The sequence below is a fragment of the Bos taurus genome, chromosome 10, assembly GCF_002263795.3.
Source record: "Bos taurus isolate L1 Dominette 01449 registration number 42190680 breed Hereford chromosome 10, ARS-UCD2.0, whole genome shotgun sequence".
Taxonomy (NCBI): Eukaryota; Metazoa; Chordata; class Mammalia; order Artiodactyla; family Bovidae; genus Bos; species Bos taurus.
In genome coordinates this window covers 88,098,339-88,113,808 of record NC_037337.1, presented here as the reverse complement: position 1 = coordinate 88,113,808, position 15,470 = coordinate 88,098,339, and the positions used below count along the sequence as shown (strand labels likewise).

Here is a 15,470-nt window from a genome sequence, read left to right as displayed (position 1 = left end):
CGCTTTGGGGCTCTGACATCATGCCAGGCTCCTGGGGGCAGAAGTTTGGGAAGTCAGAGAAAGGGCAGAGCAAGGACCACAAAGCAAGCTGATTCAACAGTCCTCAGGTGGACTTTTGAAGCTGACCTGACACCTAGTGGCCATAAGTAGGAACTACACCACACCTGGGCAGGTTCCAGAGTTGCTGCAGGCAGGGTTTCAGCTGGGCCTCCGTGATGGGGGTGTGTGTCAAGGGGTGGGCCGGAGGGTCCCGGATGGTGGCTTCTCCATATGTCCATCGTTCCTCCAAAATTACACACGCAGAAATAACTTTGATAAGAAAATGTGCTGCCTTTTCTCTTTTAGGCAAAAGGTGAATAAAAACATTTTGAGAAAACTTTGCTATTTTTTTTTTTCTTTTTTAATTTTTTTTAACTTTATTTTATTTTTAAACTTTACATAATTGTATTAGTTTTGCCAAATATCAAAATGAATCCACCACAGGTATACATGTGTTCCCCATCCTGAACCCTCCTCCCTCCTCCCTCCCCATACCATCCCTCTGGGTTGTCCCAGTGCACCAGCCCCAAGCATCCAGTATCGCGCATCGAACCTGGACTGGCATCTCGTTTCATACATGCTATTTTACATGTTTCAATGCCATTCTCCCAAATCTTCCCACCCTCTCCCTCTCCCACAGAGTCCATAAGACTGTTCTATACATCAGTGGCTCTTTTGCTGTCTCGTACACAGGGTTATTGTTACCATCTTTCTAAATTTCATATATGCGCGTTAGTATACTGTATTGGTGTTTTTCCTTCTGGCTTACTTTGCTGTTTTCATTGATCCCTTGAGAGTCCCTTAGACAGCAAGGAGATCCAACCAGTCCAACCTAAAGGAAATAAGCCCAGAATGTTCACTGGAAGGACTGATGCTGAAGATGAAGCTCCAGTACTTAGGCCACCTGATGTGAAGAACTGACTCATTGGAAAAGACTCTGATGCTGGGAAAGATTGAAGGCGAGAGGAGAAGGGGACGACAGAGGATGAGATGGTTGGATGGCATTGCCGACTCAATGGACATGAGTTTGAGCAAACTCCGGGAGATAGTGAAGGACAGGGAAGCCTGGCGTGCTGCTGTCCATTGGGTTGCAAAGAGCTGGACACGACTGAGTGACCAAACAATGAATGAACAACAGTCTACAGTCCATAACAAATTTTGATGTAATAGCCTCATAATCCTCTGGGTTCCACCCAGACACCAGTAATTATTGGATGCTCAGTTATGAGCATGGACTTGATGGAGAATTTCAAGGGTTATAATAGTCTTAAAAGGCAAGCTCCCCGACTTCAAGGGGATCCGATTTATTTGGGGAGTCAAATATATCTACATACCCTGATGGGTGGGGTAGATGTGAGTTTCAGCTCAAAAACTCCTTCTATTGCCTTCTTTTCTTTTCATCATCCTAATTTTGACTCTGAGCCCATATGCTATGCTATGCTATGCTAAGTCACTTCAGTCGTGTCCGACTCTGTGCGACCCCATAGACAGCAGCCACCAGGCTCCCCCATCCCTGGGATTCTCCAGGCAAGAACACTGGAGTGGGTTGCCATTTCCTTCTCCAATGCATGAAAGTGAAAAGTGAAAGCGAAGTTGCTCAGTCGTGTCTGACTCTTAGCAACCCCATGGACTGCAGCCTACCAGGCTCCTCCATCCATGGGATTTTCCAGGCAAGAGTACTGGAGTGGGGTGCCATTGCCTTCTCCGTCTGAGCCCATACAACAGTCTAATTAACAGAAATTCAACTTTAGGCTAAGACTCTGAATGAGGGAAGGGAGGGAAAATAAGCTGTGGGGAGGGGGACAGATTTTCAGATCATGATTCCACCACATGTGCAGAAAGGGCTTAACATCACCTCCACCCTTGATGAAGAAGTAAAGTGAACCCCGAGGGCTGGTGCCTTGATTCCCAGGTGCCATTCCAGCACTTCCCTGGTGCTCCAAAGTGTGGCCCCTGGGCACCCCCAAACTCTCCCAGCTTTCCCTCGATTGCCCAAAGCAATTGCCAGGTGCATGAGTTTTTTCATCTCACCCTCTTGTTTTTATTGAGCACCTACTATAAACAGGCACTGAACAGGTACAAAGGACAGTTCCTGCCCTTGTTCGTCCCAGAGGCGGCTGGCGGGCTTAATCAAAACCCCTGAAGGCACCCATTCCCCCCGCCGGCTCAACATATGCTGTTCTTGGCTACACCTGCTCTTCTTTTGCTAAGCTCCTCATGCCTCCCCAGTTTCCCAAGGAATTTTACAAAGAAATGCAGGATGGCAGATCCCTAGAACAGGCGGGGGATCTTTGGTTTCAGCTGTCCCACTTTTCAGGTGGAACCACGAGGCTCCAAGGTCAGATGGCCAGGCTGTGCCAGGCTACACTGGATGCCAGCTCGCTCCGTCTCCCGCCCGGACTCTCTCCAGGTGACACCCTGGCCTGTGTGTCCAGAGGCCCCGTCCTCACTTCCTGAGCACCTGCTCCCTCTGCCACTTCCTCCCGAGTCTCAGCCATGCCCCCAGACACAGTTTACAAGCACGGTGGCAACTGCTTGCGTGCGCTGACCTTTCCCCCACTGCTCTCATTCTGTCGCCCAGCAACCCCACACACTCCCAATCTGTCTCATGGCTCTTGATGACGCCGCCAAGGACGGGCCCCCTAAAACCAGAGGGTGCTCCCAGGGGAAGGGCAGGCCACCAGCAGCCCGGAGACCCAAGCCAGACTTTATTGGCTGGCTCACAGCCCTGGCCTTGGGGTTTGTCCACCGAGGTTTCAGCCAGCTCTCCGCCTCCTCCCCTGCCACCAGCCGACGTGCCAGGAGTTCTCTGTCGCCGAGACGTCTTTCCAGACTGGACGTGTTGCTATGACCTCGTCATTTTCAAGAAACTGGATTGAAAGGTAAGGGGATAACGCTGAGTGCCAATGCAGCCTAGTAGTGGCTGATTGCCGAGAGTGTTTAGACAGGCTCGAACCCCAGTGAGACCGTGTGTAAACCCCTCTCTCGTCTTGGCAAAGCAATGCCCGAGGTGAGCTTCAGCGTCCGGACAGGGATGAGGGTGGGTTTACGTTGTCAGCTTTGGCAGCAGATTTAATTTTAGAATGTGGACGTGCTCCTCCTGGGTCCGAGCCACCCAACCCACGTTAGACAAACAGGTGTGCAGACACGACATACGAAAGGAAGTTGGTGACTGTTACTTGTGGCAGCAAAACTTTGGAAATAACCTAACAGTCGGTAAGAGAGTCTCTTTCTGCACGGTGATATACCACGCGGTGGTTGAAAAGGCTGAGACAGATCTAAAGATACTAACGTGGACAGTTCGCCCAACCATACTGTAAGGCAGAGCAAGGTCAGAGGACTGTGACAGTATGGTGCTGTGCATGTGTGTTAGTTGGTCAGTCGTGTCTGACTGTGACCCCATGGACGTAGCCCACCAGGCTCCCCTGTCCGTGGGATTCTCCCGGGAAGAATACTGGAGTGGGTTGCCATTTCCTTCTCCAGGGGATCTTCCCAACCCAGGGATTGAACCCAGGTATCCTGCATTGCAGGTGGATTCTTTACCATCTGAGCCACCAGGGAAGCCCTGGTATGCTTCTATTTATGATAAGAGACTCTGTGTGTGTGTGTGTGTGTGTGTGTGTGTGAGGGTCAAATAATGTATAGTAAAATACTGTGAGTCTACCACATGCCAGCTAGTGTTCTATGTGCTTCATAGGCTTTAACTCATTTAATCCTTGAAAGCTCCCAGCCCTATATACAGATGGGGAGACTGAGGCACCGGGAGGTTGGGTAAACTGCCCAGTTCCACAGGAGTGGAGCTGGGGTTGGAACCAAGGTGGCCCGGTCCCAGAGTCCATGTTTTTAACACTTGGAGAACACACGCACGCACACACACACACAGACACACACTTGATTGCAAGTATGTGGGAAAAGTTCCCGAAGCATGCATCTGGGCTTGCTCACAAGCGCACTCTGGGGGCAGCAGGAGCTGTGGGGGCAGGTGAAAGAGTGCCTTCATTTTCTCCCTACGGCACTTCTGTGGACTTAGGCCTTTTACAAGTAGATATGATTTGTAACAAAAAATGATAATTTCAAGCAACAATAAAAAAGAAAGATAACTCTGCTCTTCAATCGGAAGTAACAGAACTGCAGTGTGTGTGACCGCAGGGGAATTCGAGGTGCCCGCTAGAGCTCCCCACTTGGGTCCTGAGGCCCCAGCTCCGCCTCTTGATGGCCACACGGCCTCAGATGAAAACTGGAGGGTTGCTGGACCCGACCTGATCTTCAGCCCTCTGCCTTGGGCTCCTCCCACCAGTCCCGAGGAACAGGAGGTGGTGCTTTAGAGAGGGCGGGTTGGGGTGGGGGGCCCTCGAGGTGGGGTGCACGCCTGAACCACCCTGCTGGGGCGATGCTTGCTGGATGATGGTGTTGCTCCTGACCAAGAGCATCATGTGCCAGCCTCTCATGTGCATTGTCTCCACTCTATTGTTAAGAAACGCTCTCGGGTGCTGTGGTTATCACCCCATTCTAAACACTTGGAGACTGAGAGCCCTGCACACAGCCTCACCCTTACTATTAGAGCCGAATTACAGCAGAGGCAGCGGCTCCTCCACGCATGAGGGACTCTGACAGAGGCAGGGACAGAGGTTCTGGGGGAGGGCCGTGGGGCAGGATCAGACAGGTGCCTCCTCCGGCAGTCTCCTTAGGGCTTCCTCAAGACACGCAGCTGCAGGGCCATGTGCAGACCAGCGGGTCCTGCAGCCTCAGCCCGGAGGTCTGGCATAGGGAAGCAGGTGCCCGGACCATGCAGACCTGGGTCCTAAGGCTGCAGCTGCCCCTTTCTGGCCGCAAGCACTTGGCTCCATGCCTTCCTTCGCTGAAGCTCTGTTTCATCCCTCACAGTAGGGTGGGGAGCACGCTAGTGCCCGTTGGGTACTGTGAGAATCCGGGCACCTGTCTGCTGACTGGTGGAGTACTTGGCATGTGGTAAGGGCCCATGGATGTTGGTCACTGTTATGATCATTGTCAAGGTCCTTGTTGGTCTCTTCAAGGAGTTCCTCACCTGCCTGGCTGCCTACGCTCCAGGAGAGTTGAATGACCCGCGGTTCCCCATGGTGCCTCTGTCCTCTCGTCTGTCTGTCTGACACCCCGTCCCCACCCCAGGGCCTCGCCCTCTGCTCCATGCATCCCCATCGCTCCAGCATGGCCCCTGGAGCCAGGGTGCCTTAGACGGAACTGGGGGCCTTCCGGGGGGCAGAGGGGCAGCCCAGAGAGGCCTGGGCAGTGGGGCCGGGCTGACCTGAAGTCCACCATGCCTGTCTTCTCGCCCAGCTTCTTTATCAGCTCCCTGACTTGGTACCGGTTTATGGGGACCTTGTTCTGCTGAGGAGGTGGACAGAACATGCAAGGTCAGTGGAGCTCTCTGCTCCCCGCCCCCGACCTCCCCATCACATACACACACACACCACAGTGCTTCACTCACTCGCCTTGGGCCCACAGCTGGCAACTGAGAGATCCGAGGGAGCTGAACCCACACACCCTGCAGGGCAGGAAGAAGTGCCCCCGACACCCAGGGGTCACTGCCCAGACCCCCGAGCCTCTCCTTTCAATCTGGGGGGCCCTGTGGGGGAAAGAGGTGGGAGTCCAGGTGGAGTGGGCAGCAGTGACTTTGCAGTGTGGGAGGTTCATCCTTCCCTCCCTGGTACCGAGTCTAGCCAGCCCTCTTCAGGCCCAGCTCCGAGGGTCCTATCCCCACTCTGGACCCCCACAGAGTCCTATTCTTGCAGGGCCCATCCTTCCTAGGGGTGCTCTGGAGCCAGACCTGTTCACATTTGCATTTCAAGGGTTCCTCAGCACCTCCATCATATCCTGCACTTGAAGGTGTGGGATTTCAGCCAAGACGATACAGCCTGAGGTAAAATACCGGGGCACTGGGATGTGGTCTCTTATCCTACTCCCGTGTGGAATCTGCCCAGTAGCCAAATGCAATGGGGAGAAAGACCTTGAAGATGAAGCACGTGTGTCTTTGGGCAGCATCGTGGGTCATCAGTGGCACCCAGCCATGCAGTAGAGAACGACGTCAGGGGGTGATGGAGGGAGGTTTAGCTGTCCCTCTGGGTCTCGATAGAGGAGGTGGACCAGCTGGCTCCTCACAGCCAGCGGGGAAGCTCTGTGAAATGCTCGTGTGTGTCTCTGTCTGTCACACACCGTGCACACACGCACACCTAGTGCCTGCGGCCACGAGGCATCCACCTACCTGTATCATGGCTTTCCGGAACTCGCCCACAGGCATCATCATCTCTCCACTAGGGTTCAGGCTCCTGAAGAAGTCCAGGACGGAGATTTTGTTTTGGTCTGCGTAGCTCTGGGAGAAGCAGGAGACACCACGAGCTTTGTAACATCTGTACGAACCCCCCACCCCCGTCTCCCGCCCCACCTCCGACCCTCCACCTGCCCAGACTGAGGTCCGGCAGAACCACACATGATGCTTCCCACGTGTCTGTCCCACCCGGATGGAGCAGGCTGTCCTGCCGGTCCACATCCCAAGGGCGGAAGGATAGTTGCCGAGGCTGTTAAGTTTCCACAGCATGGAGGGAATAGGGCGGTGATCATATGTATGTGCACTATTTAGCTTTGAGGTCGCCCCTGCTAAGACTAGTGGAGACGGTGCTCTGTGGATGTGAGAGGGCTGTTGTCAGCTCAGAGACCCAAAGACCAAACCAGAACCATGTAGTGGGACGGGCGGAGCAGGCTCCTGGAATTCATAGGATTCTCATTATTTCATCCGAACATCCTCATATGGAGATGTACTGTGTTAGAGTATTTTAAAAATGATATGTCATTGTTTTCCATTCAAAGATAGTAGCTACTCACATTTTAAGGTAATTTTAGATTAATAGAAAGAAAAAAATGAAAAATTACCCATAGTCCAATCCCACCGCCCAGAGGTAACATCTTGACGTACATTTTTTTTCATCTGCCTGCCTATCTATCTAACATCTTTCTACCATACATACTGTTTAATAAAATGCACTGTATTATATATTGTGAGCTCCTTTCCAGTATCATTAAGTGTTCTTTTGGTTTCTTTTTAGTATCTTCTGGTTTATCTTTCCCTCTGACTCTCAAAAGCCGAAGGCAAGGCGCAGCTGCGCTGACAGGTATTTTTGCAGACACCCTTGCTCACAGAGGAATTCCTCAGGGATCACTCTCCTCTCCCTGTACCTCCCTCTCAGCTGTACTCCGCTGACCCCACCCCGGGATAAATCCCGGACCCCCATCTCTAATTCCACATCCCCAGCAGCTGCTCGCCAGTCCATACCGAACCCCACTGACACCTCAATCCAACAGGTCTGAAGTGAGCCTGAGTCAGCTGGATTCTGTGATCCCTGTTACTGAGGGCTGCAGCAGCTACACCCACTCCAGTTCCTTCTTACCCACCTCTATAGTGTGTTACAGAGGCTGGAAAACCAAAGACCAGCCTTCCCCAAGCCCCCTTGAGGCTATGGGTAGGAACGAGATGGTTTCACCAAGCCCTTTGGTGAGATGCATGTGTGACCCGAGTGCTTTGGCAGCTTGGGGGGGTGGCTTCCCGATTCTGCAGGTGATTCCTGGTTGGGTGTCTTCCTGCCCAAGGCAGAAGGGACAGCCCTCCTGGTAACCCAGTTGGGGTGTCTGGCAACCTTTTCTGGAATCTAAACGTGGAGGCTTTTCTTCAGCCCTCTCATGTCTCTGGGGTCTCTTTCTGGTAATTCATTCCTCTTTGCTTAACCTAGTGGAGTGGATTCTGTGGTCTGCAACTAAGAGCTTGACTGGCGGATGGGCCTGTCACTTTGGGAGGTGTTTTGGCAAGACCCAACATAGTTCCTGCCCTGGAAGAGTTCAGTTTTGTGGTAAAAGGTGAAGCAGAGGGCTGTGGTAGTGTGTACCAAGGGCACTGACTCTTGACCGGGGAACCTGAGAAGGGTTGCCCGAGGAAGGGACACTCAAGTGCAGACCGAGGGAGTGCGGAGGAGGGGGTGAGACACAGAGGGCAGGAGGAGCAGTGTTCCAGGCAGAGGGACCCAGAGCTGACTTTAAGGGATGCAAAAAACAATGGGGAGAGATCCAGTGGGGCTGAAATGGGAGGGTGGGGAGATGGGAGGGATGAAGTCAGAGTGGGTAGAGAGGGCAGGGGCAGCTTCTTTTCCCCACTGGACTTCCCTGGACTTCACTGGACTGGCAACATTACCATCATTCTTTTAGTCCATTGGGCTTGAAATTTGTAGTTATCTTCACCTCTCTCCTCTTCCCACAGGTCTCTCTTCTCCCAACACACACATACCCACACCCACACCCACACACGCAGACACAACCACTCACCAGGTCCTGGAGATGTTCCGTAAGGATATCTCCACTCCCATCGTCCTTTTCAGCCAAGTTGCCGTTCTATATCTAGAATACTACAAGCGTGTCCTCATTGATTTTCCCATTCTCATATTTACCCCCTTCAGTTCTTTTCTCTCCCTGTTGCCAAAAATACTCTCCCTCAGTCCTGCTGGATTCACATCACACCCTCTGCTCAACAACTCTCCCTGGCTCCCTGCTCCCTGACTTCAAACCCAACTCTGAGCCTACAGTCTGAGGACTGCCGCATCCAGCCCCAGCCTCCCTTTGCAGCCTTGGTTCCCAGGCTTCCCTGTGAGACTGGAGCCAAGTGGTTCTGTTCCCACCCCTCCAGACACACTGCAAGTGACTCCCTGTCCACTCCTTTCTGGTGGGAGTCCCCCTCCCTCCATCCCTCCCTCTGGGGCTCACCTGCACCCTTTCTGCATGTCAGGGTCCTTGCCCCAACCCACCTCTGCCAGGAGGCATCCTTCCCTGCTTGCCCAGTCCTGCAGTGACCTCTAGTTTGGATTGTACTGACACTTGCTACCTTGGTCACTTGTTTATTATTTATCATCTGACATTTTCTATTGGAAATGACTGTATCCCATCTTCCCAGCCAGATTGTTGGGCCCCTGAGGGGAAGGCCTATGGTTTACATTGTATGTGTGGTTGGGTCTCTCCTCTGGGATTCCTTTTCTATATTGTTTTAAAACGAGGAACAAGGGCACTTTGCACTAGAAAACTCCATGCCCACTCTACTTGCAAAACAAATTTCTCCTCTATTCACCTGACATCGATTCACTGATAAAGATATAAAGATACTTGATACTGCTTTGCTTTCTAGAACTTCTCCTACAGTGAGAATTTTCATGCAAGAGCTCTTCTATTTGGTTCTGAAACTAAGGCACAGAGGTCCTGTGGCACATGCCATGCAGAATTGCCTTTGCAGGGCACTCTCCCAGCTCCTGCTGCCCCGGGTGGTAACAGTCCTGCCCCCAGCAGCACACCCCTTGCCTGCACGTCCAGGGCGGAGCCGGGAGTGAAAACCCCAGGCCTGGGCAGTCACTGCTCTGTGAGGTCATTGGACCAGAGGAGCTATAACATCCCTTCCAGCTCTAACACTCTCTGAGTTTTATTTCCACTGTTACATCTTTTTCCTCTCACTGCCAGACACAATTTAAGACTGGAGCCAGGAGCAGGTGACCTCTAGATATAAAAGACTTACAGATTTCTCATTAGTTGAAGCCACCAAATACCCATGCTGACCACAGGGTCAGGATGTCTTTGCATCCTTACCAGCTATTGGAAAGAGCCTCTGTGAATTGTGTGCTGGTCACATGCCAAGTATTGTTCTAAGTCCATCATGTGGAGTATAGAATTTAACCTTCACAGCAGCCCTGCTGGGGTGGGTACTATTATTATGCCCATTTTACAGGTGAAGAGACTGAGGCACAGAGCAATTCAGTGACTTGTCTCTGGTTGTAATGGAGGAGCCTAGCTGGTAGTAACCATCCTGTTCCATGGCCCTCCCTCTTTAGCCAGTTCCATGCACTTCCTTTCCTCTGGGAATCAGGAAGCATTGCTGATGGATCTGAGAGTCAGAGGGGATATCCTGCAGCTGAGAATCCCTTGTCAGACAGGACCATGAACACGCTCCGGGGGAGGAGAAATTCTGGGAGCTGAGCCAAAGGTTAACGTTTTCTGGGGCCTCTGGGGGCTCTTAGAGGGAAGCAGGGCTCACCTGGATCAGTTTCACGGGGTTCGTCCATGTGAAGAGGGTTTTCTTGGCCGAGGGGGCTTGCACTGACTTGTATATCACATCCAGCTGGGGGTGGATGGCACACACCCCATCCAGGATTTTCACGAACTGCTCGGACACCAGCACATTCTGCAGCAGGGAGAGAGGGGACCTGTCGGGCAGCGGGTACTGCCGTCATGCCATCTCCCAGCCCGGCGGGCTCCCCCCAAGCAAAGCCACGTGTTGTCTTTTCTAGTTTGTTCTGCGGTGCTGCTCCTAGCCCGGGACACAGCTGTCCTTTGCTAGCACTGGCGGTTTGGCTTGTGAGTTTCCCACGTGATCTGGATCAGGTGTCCTAGCTGGGCGCTGGTGGCCTGTCACCGCCTGTCAACTCACTCTGCTCTCAGAAGGTGAGCCTAGTGTCTGTGTGTGACAGACGGGCACGGCTGTGGGGTTACATGACTGGCCCCCAAAGGCCCTGAAAAGCCCATTTCTACCCCAGTGTTGGTCTTCAGAGCTGAAGCCCTAGCAGAGAGCCCCTCATTCCAGCCATCCGGTTGCACGTGGGGAGCCCCCGCCTTGTGGAAGGGCCTCCATGCCCACTTAGAGGCTGCAGGAGAGCACGTGCTCTGTGTGATGGTGTTTGATGAAACCTGGCCTCCGTGGGTGTGCTCCACCGGCTTCATCCCTCAGCTGCGGCTCTCAGTATCTTTTGCCTTTTCAAAGAACTCAATTCGTGCTAAGGGCTGAAGACTTACTCCCTCTCCTTTGTAGGTATTCTAGAGAAAGTTCTAGAAGCATCTACAATGAAGGGATTCCAACACTACTTAGAGTTATGGTGGCATCATGTGGAGTGGCAAGAGAAACTCCAGCTCAGGGGTTTATATGCCGCCTTAGGGTCTAAACAGCACCACTTCCGACATTCCCTCAGACACCCCAAGATAGTGCTCGGGTTCACACCTTCCAACCTGCACTGCAGGGGGTGGGAGGAGCCGAACTCTAATGAACTCTGGACCCAGGGGCTGAGGTCAGAGGCAGCAACACAGGGTGCAGGTCAGAGCTGTGGGACAAGCAGGGAGCAGGCCTCTGAGGAGGAAAACCAGGAGCACAAGGAGGAGCCAGGGCTGGGGAGGAGGAGACGAGGGAACAAATCGAAAAGGACAGCAGGTATGTTTTTATGACACTTTATAATCTGTGGCAAATATAAACCCAATTTTTACTCATTATTCAGTTCTAAGAAGCTTGGATTTCAAACGCAAAACATCATCCCTGATAGACTTGCAAGGTATTAAAGTCTTAACAAAACCCCAATTAGTGTGGCATTAAGCAAATGTGAAAGGACTTTTCACACTTCACCTTTACAGAACTCTAGAGTGGGAGGCAGAAGCCCTGGTTTACTCCTCGCTGAGTTTCACACCTGCTGTGTGGTCCTGGGTGAGTGGCCTAACCTCTCTGTTTCAGGTTCTTTACGTGTAAAGCAGGACAATGAGGACGAGTACTAGTCATGGGTTGAATCGTATCCCCACAAAAAAAGATGCTGAAATCCTGACCCCAGTATCTGTGAATATGACCTTATTGAGAAATAAGATCTTTGCAGATGATCAAGTTAAAAATGAGGTCGCTAGGGTGGGCCCTAACCCGATATGACTGGTGTCCCTGTAACAAGGGAACACTGGGATACAGAGACAGGGAGCGTGACACCTGAGGCTGAAGGCAGAGATCCAGGGTGAGGTCTCTACAAGCCAAGGAACAGTGAAGATTGCCTGCAAACTACCAGGAGCTAGAAGAGAAGCAGGGAGCAGATTCTTCCTTACAGTCCTCTGGAGGAACCGACCTGACCAACACCTTGACCTTGAACTTCTAGCCTCCAGGACTGTGAGACAAGACATTTCTATCACTTGAGTCACTTGCTTTGTGTACTTTGCCTTGGCAGCCCTAGGTCACGAATACATTCTACCTACTTCCCAGAGTAGAACTAAACGAGTTGGCGCCTATAAAATGGCTTTGGGGCTTAAAAAAAAGAGTATAAACTGGTAGACAAGTATAGGATATTGATGGCAACAGCTCCTACCTCTGGGATGATTCAGGCCAGAGTACCCACAGAGTGGAGTCACCTCCGCAAGCTTCCCGCCTCCATCTAGGTTTTTTTTTTTTACACTCAAATACTACTCTGATTAGAGTAGGCTGAGTCATGAAATGAAAACACAGATTTGGACATGTTTTCATACTCAGATTCTAAAAATCCTGTGATTGTGGAAGCATTCTAAGGCCCAGAGCCATCCATCAACAAAGCTGACTGCAGACAGGTCTGTTCTGGGGTCCCCCACCTTTGATTCTGGTGTTCCTCCTCTCTGCCCTCAGGCCTGCTCTTGGGGGTGCAGGTCCTGGGTTCTCAGGATCGGGCAAATAATTTTATACCATGATGTTACTGACTGACTGGCTACTCCAATGGAAAGGACCTCTGGAGGAGGGCAGAGTTGTACCCTAAAAGGAGTGTTTTGTCTTTTCTTCTCCTGGAGCACGTAGGCCCTGAGGGCCAGAGCTGTTGGCACCTGGCATGGTGGCCATGGCAACTGGCATGCTCCCTGAGTGTGAGCGAACCATCAGATGACTTACAGAAATGTCAATATCCTCCATCCTGGATTTGGGGTTCCTCTTGATGGACAGGATAAGTAACACAGCCCCATCCATACTTATGGGGTTCAGGAAAAGCTGTGGGAGGAAGGGAAAGGCAGAAGGAGGCAGAGATGGGGGCAGAAAAGGCTGGTTCAGAGCACGGTTTCCATATATCCCCGTCAAACCACAGTCTATGTCTTCCTTCCAGATTTCTCTGTAAGCACCCATCTCCCTGTCTGTCTGTCTGTCATCCATCCACTTGTCCATCTCACTGCTCATCCATCCATCCATCCAACAAACATCGACTGGGGCCCTGCAACACGCCAATCACTGGGATAAGCACAGGCAAGCATGACAAGGATCTAAAATGAAAATATTTGGTCACTGTAGAAAAAATTTAAAAGCAGTAGAAAAAAATGTTAAAATCACCTATATTTCACTAACCAGAAAAAAATCTTCGTGGCCATTTTGCTGAGCTAGTTTTTTAGTCTTTTAGAAGTCAGATTCTCTGAACTTGCCTTGGCTTCGTTGGCCCCCAAGGCTGAGTCTTTGGCAAGCCGAGTCTGTTCTTCCTGTCTGAATCACACTTGGTGCCCATCCAGGCAGGCCAGCCTCTCAGCTTCCGCAGTCACTAGGCGGCCACCTGGAGTGGTCTGCCATCACCAAGCTACTTCCACTGGTCAGAACCTGACTTCCTCTTGTCACCGCAAAGCTCTAGGGTGACTGCCCTCTTGAATGGCAGCTCATCTTCACTGATTCCTAACTCCTGTTCTTCTTCCACCAGCACTCCCACGTCTGTGGTCCCCCAGAGTCACCCACATATCTTGCGGGAGTTGGAACTGCAGTAGAAAGCCAGGTAGAGCTGACTTCCCTCTGCCTCTTGCTAGCTGACAAGTCACACAGCCTCAGTCTTCTCATCTGACAAGTGGGGTTACTGGAGCCCACTTGATGGGGCTGGGCCAGGAATAAGGAGACAAATCACTTGAAACAGATCCTGGCTCAAAGTAGGAGCCCCAGAAAGGGGACCTGTTAATACAAGGCCTCATTTTTCATCAATTGCCAACTTCCGAGGAGCTTCTCTGTTATAAATTAGCATCTATAAGCAAATTAATTTAAAATGAAATACATATTCATTCATTTACTTAATAAATATTCATTGGGCATCCCATGGACAGAGGAGCCTGGTGGGCTACAGTCCATGAGATCACAAGAGTTGGACATGACTTAGTAAGTCCTGTAGACTCAGGACTACTATCCTGTAGACTCCTGTAGTCCTGAGTCCTAGCGGAGTATTATATCCCCCGTACCCAGGACTCTGCTAGGTACAGGTGATATTAATGGGCAAACCTGAATACGTCTTTGTCCTCAGGAAGCTCTCAGGCTAGTGCGTGACAGACAAGTCACTCAGAACGAGAATATAAAGAGGAACTCTGGGGAGTTCTAGGAGAAGGGGTGAACAGGATCTGAGGGTTCCCTGGGGGTGCCTAGGGTACTGGGGCTCCCACTGTGTTCTGAGGCAGAACAGAAACTGAGGCCAGTCAGGGGAGGACTGTGGGCTAAGGAAGCAGTGTGGGCAAGGTCCTGCAGGGAGGGAGGTGAAAAAGCCCCTGCGGTCTCCCCTGGTGGTCCAGTGGTTAAGAAGTGAAAGTGAAAGTCGCTCAGGACTCTTAGCAACCCCATGGCCTGTACAGTCCATGGAATTCTCCAGGCCAGACTACTGGAGTGGGTAGCCTTTCCCTTCTCCAGGGGATCTTCCCGACCCAGGGATTGAATCCAGGTCTCCCACATGGCAGGTGGTTTTTTTTACCAGCTGGGCCACCAAGGAAGCCCAAGAATACTGGAGTGGGTAGTCTATCCCTTCTCCAGGGATAGACTTCTCAACCCAGGGATTGAACCGGGGTCTCCTGCATTGCGGGTGGATTCTTTACCAGCTGAGCTACCAGGGAAGCCCATGGTTAAGAAGCTGCCTGCCAAGGTAGGGGGTGCGGGGATGATCCCACATGTCATGGAGCTCCTAGACCCTTGCACCACAACTACCAAAGCCTGAGTGCCTAGAGCCTGTGCTCTGCACTGAGAAGCCACCGCAATGAGAAGCATGTGCACTATAATGAAGACCCAGGGCAGCCAAAAAATTAAAAAAAATAAAAAGACCCTGAGGCATTGGCTGGAGCATAGGAGTTGGGGGGAGGGTAAACTTGAAACACACTGAGGGAAAGGACTGGGTTTGAGCCATGGAGGCCCTGGGGGATGGGGGGCTTAAGCTGGAGTAGAGTAGGTAGGGGTGGAGTTAGAAGCCAGATTTACACTCAAAAGGCACACTCTGGCTGCAGCGTGGAGAGAAACTGGAGGAGGGGATTCCCTGGCAGTCTAGCGGTTAGGACTTGGCGCTTTCACTGCCCGGGCCTAGGTTCAATCCCTGGCTGGGGAACGGAGATCCCGAAAGCCACTTTGTGAAGAAAAAAAACCTGGAGGAGACCCAGATGGGAGAAAGGAAAACCAGTTAAGAGACAAACTGCTACCCTGTGCCAGGTGAGAGTGGAGAGTGTGACACTGAATTTACAGAATAAAGCCAGCCAAGAACGTAGATTTTTCTCTCCAGCAACATCCCAACCCACTCCCGCTCCCCCCTGTCCCCACACACACAGATACACATGTGCATGCACACACAGGGATGCAGGGACACATACACAGATGCACACCCACTGACGCACACATGCATGGGTGCAGA

At 51.8% G+C, this 15,470-nt stretch overlaps 1 protein-coding gene across 4 annotated transcripts in view; it reads right to left on the bottom strand.

Annotated features, from left to right (window-relative positions):
* Positions 1-2,698: 2,698 nt before the first annotated feature.
* LRRC74A (leucine rich repeat containing 74A) overlaps positions 2,699-15,470 on the bottom strand; it is a 31,052-nt gene continuing 18,280 nt past the window's right edge. Inside the window, exons 10-14 of one of the 4 annotated variants that reach the window (XM_059890947.1) lie at positions 12,743-12,838; positions 10,130-10,276; positions 6,278-6,385; positions 5,321-5,400; positions 2,699-2,909 (exon numbers count right to left, since the gene is read on the bottom strand). In XM_059890947.1, coding sequence (XP_059746930.1) covers positions 2,885-2,909; positions 5,321-5,400; positions 6,278-6,385; positions 10,130-10,276; positions 12,743-12,838 — 456 coding nt within the window. In that variant the 3' untranslated portion in view covers positions 2,699-2,884. Of the gene's footprint in view, positions 2,910-5,320; positions 5,404-6,277; positions 6,386-8,382; positions 8,463-10,129; positions 10,277-12,742; positions 12,839-15,470 lie in introns of those variants that run through there. The other 3 variants (XM_015473305.3, XM_024998148.2, XM_059890948.1) reach the window with 3 other exon arrangements.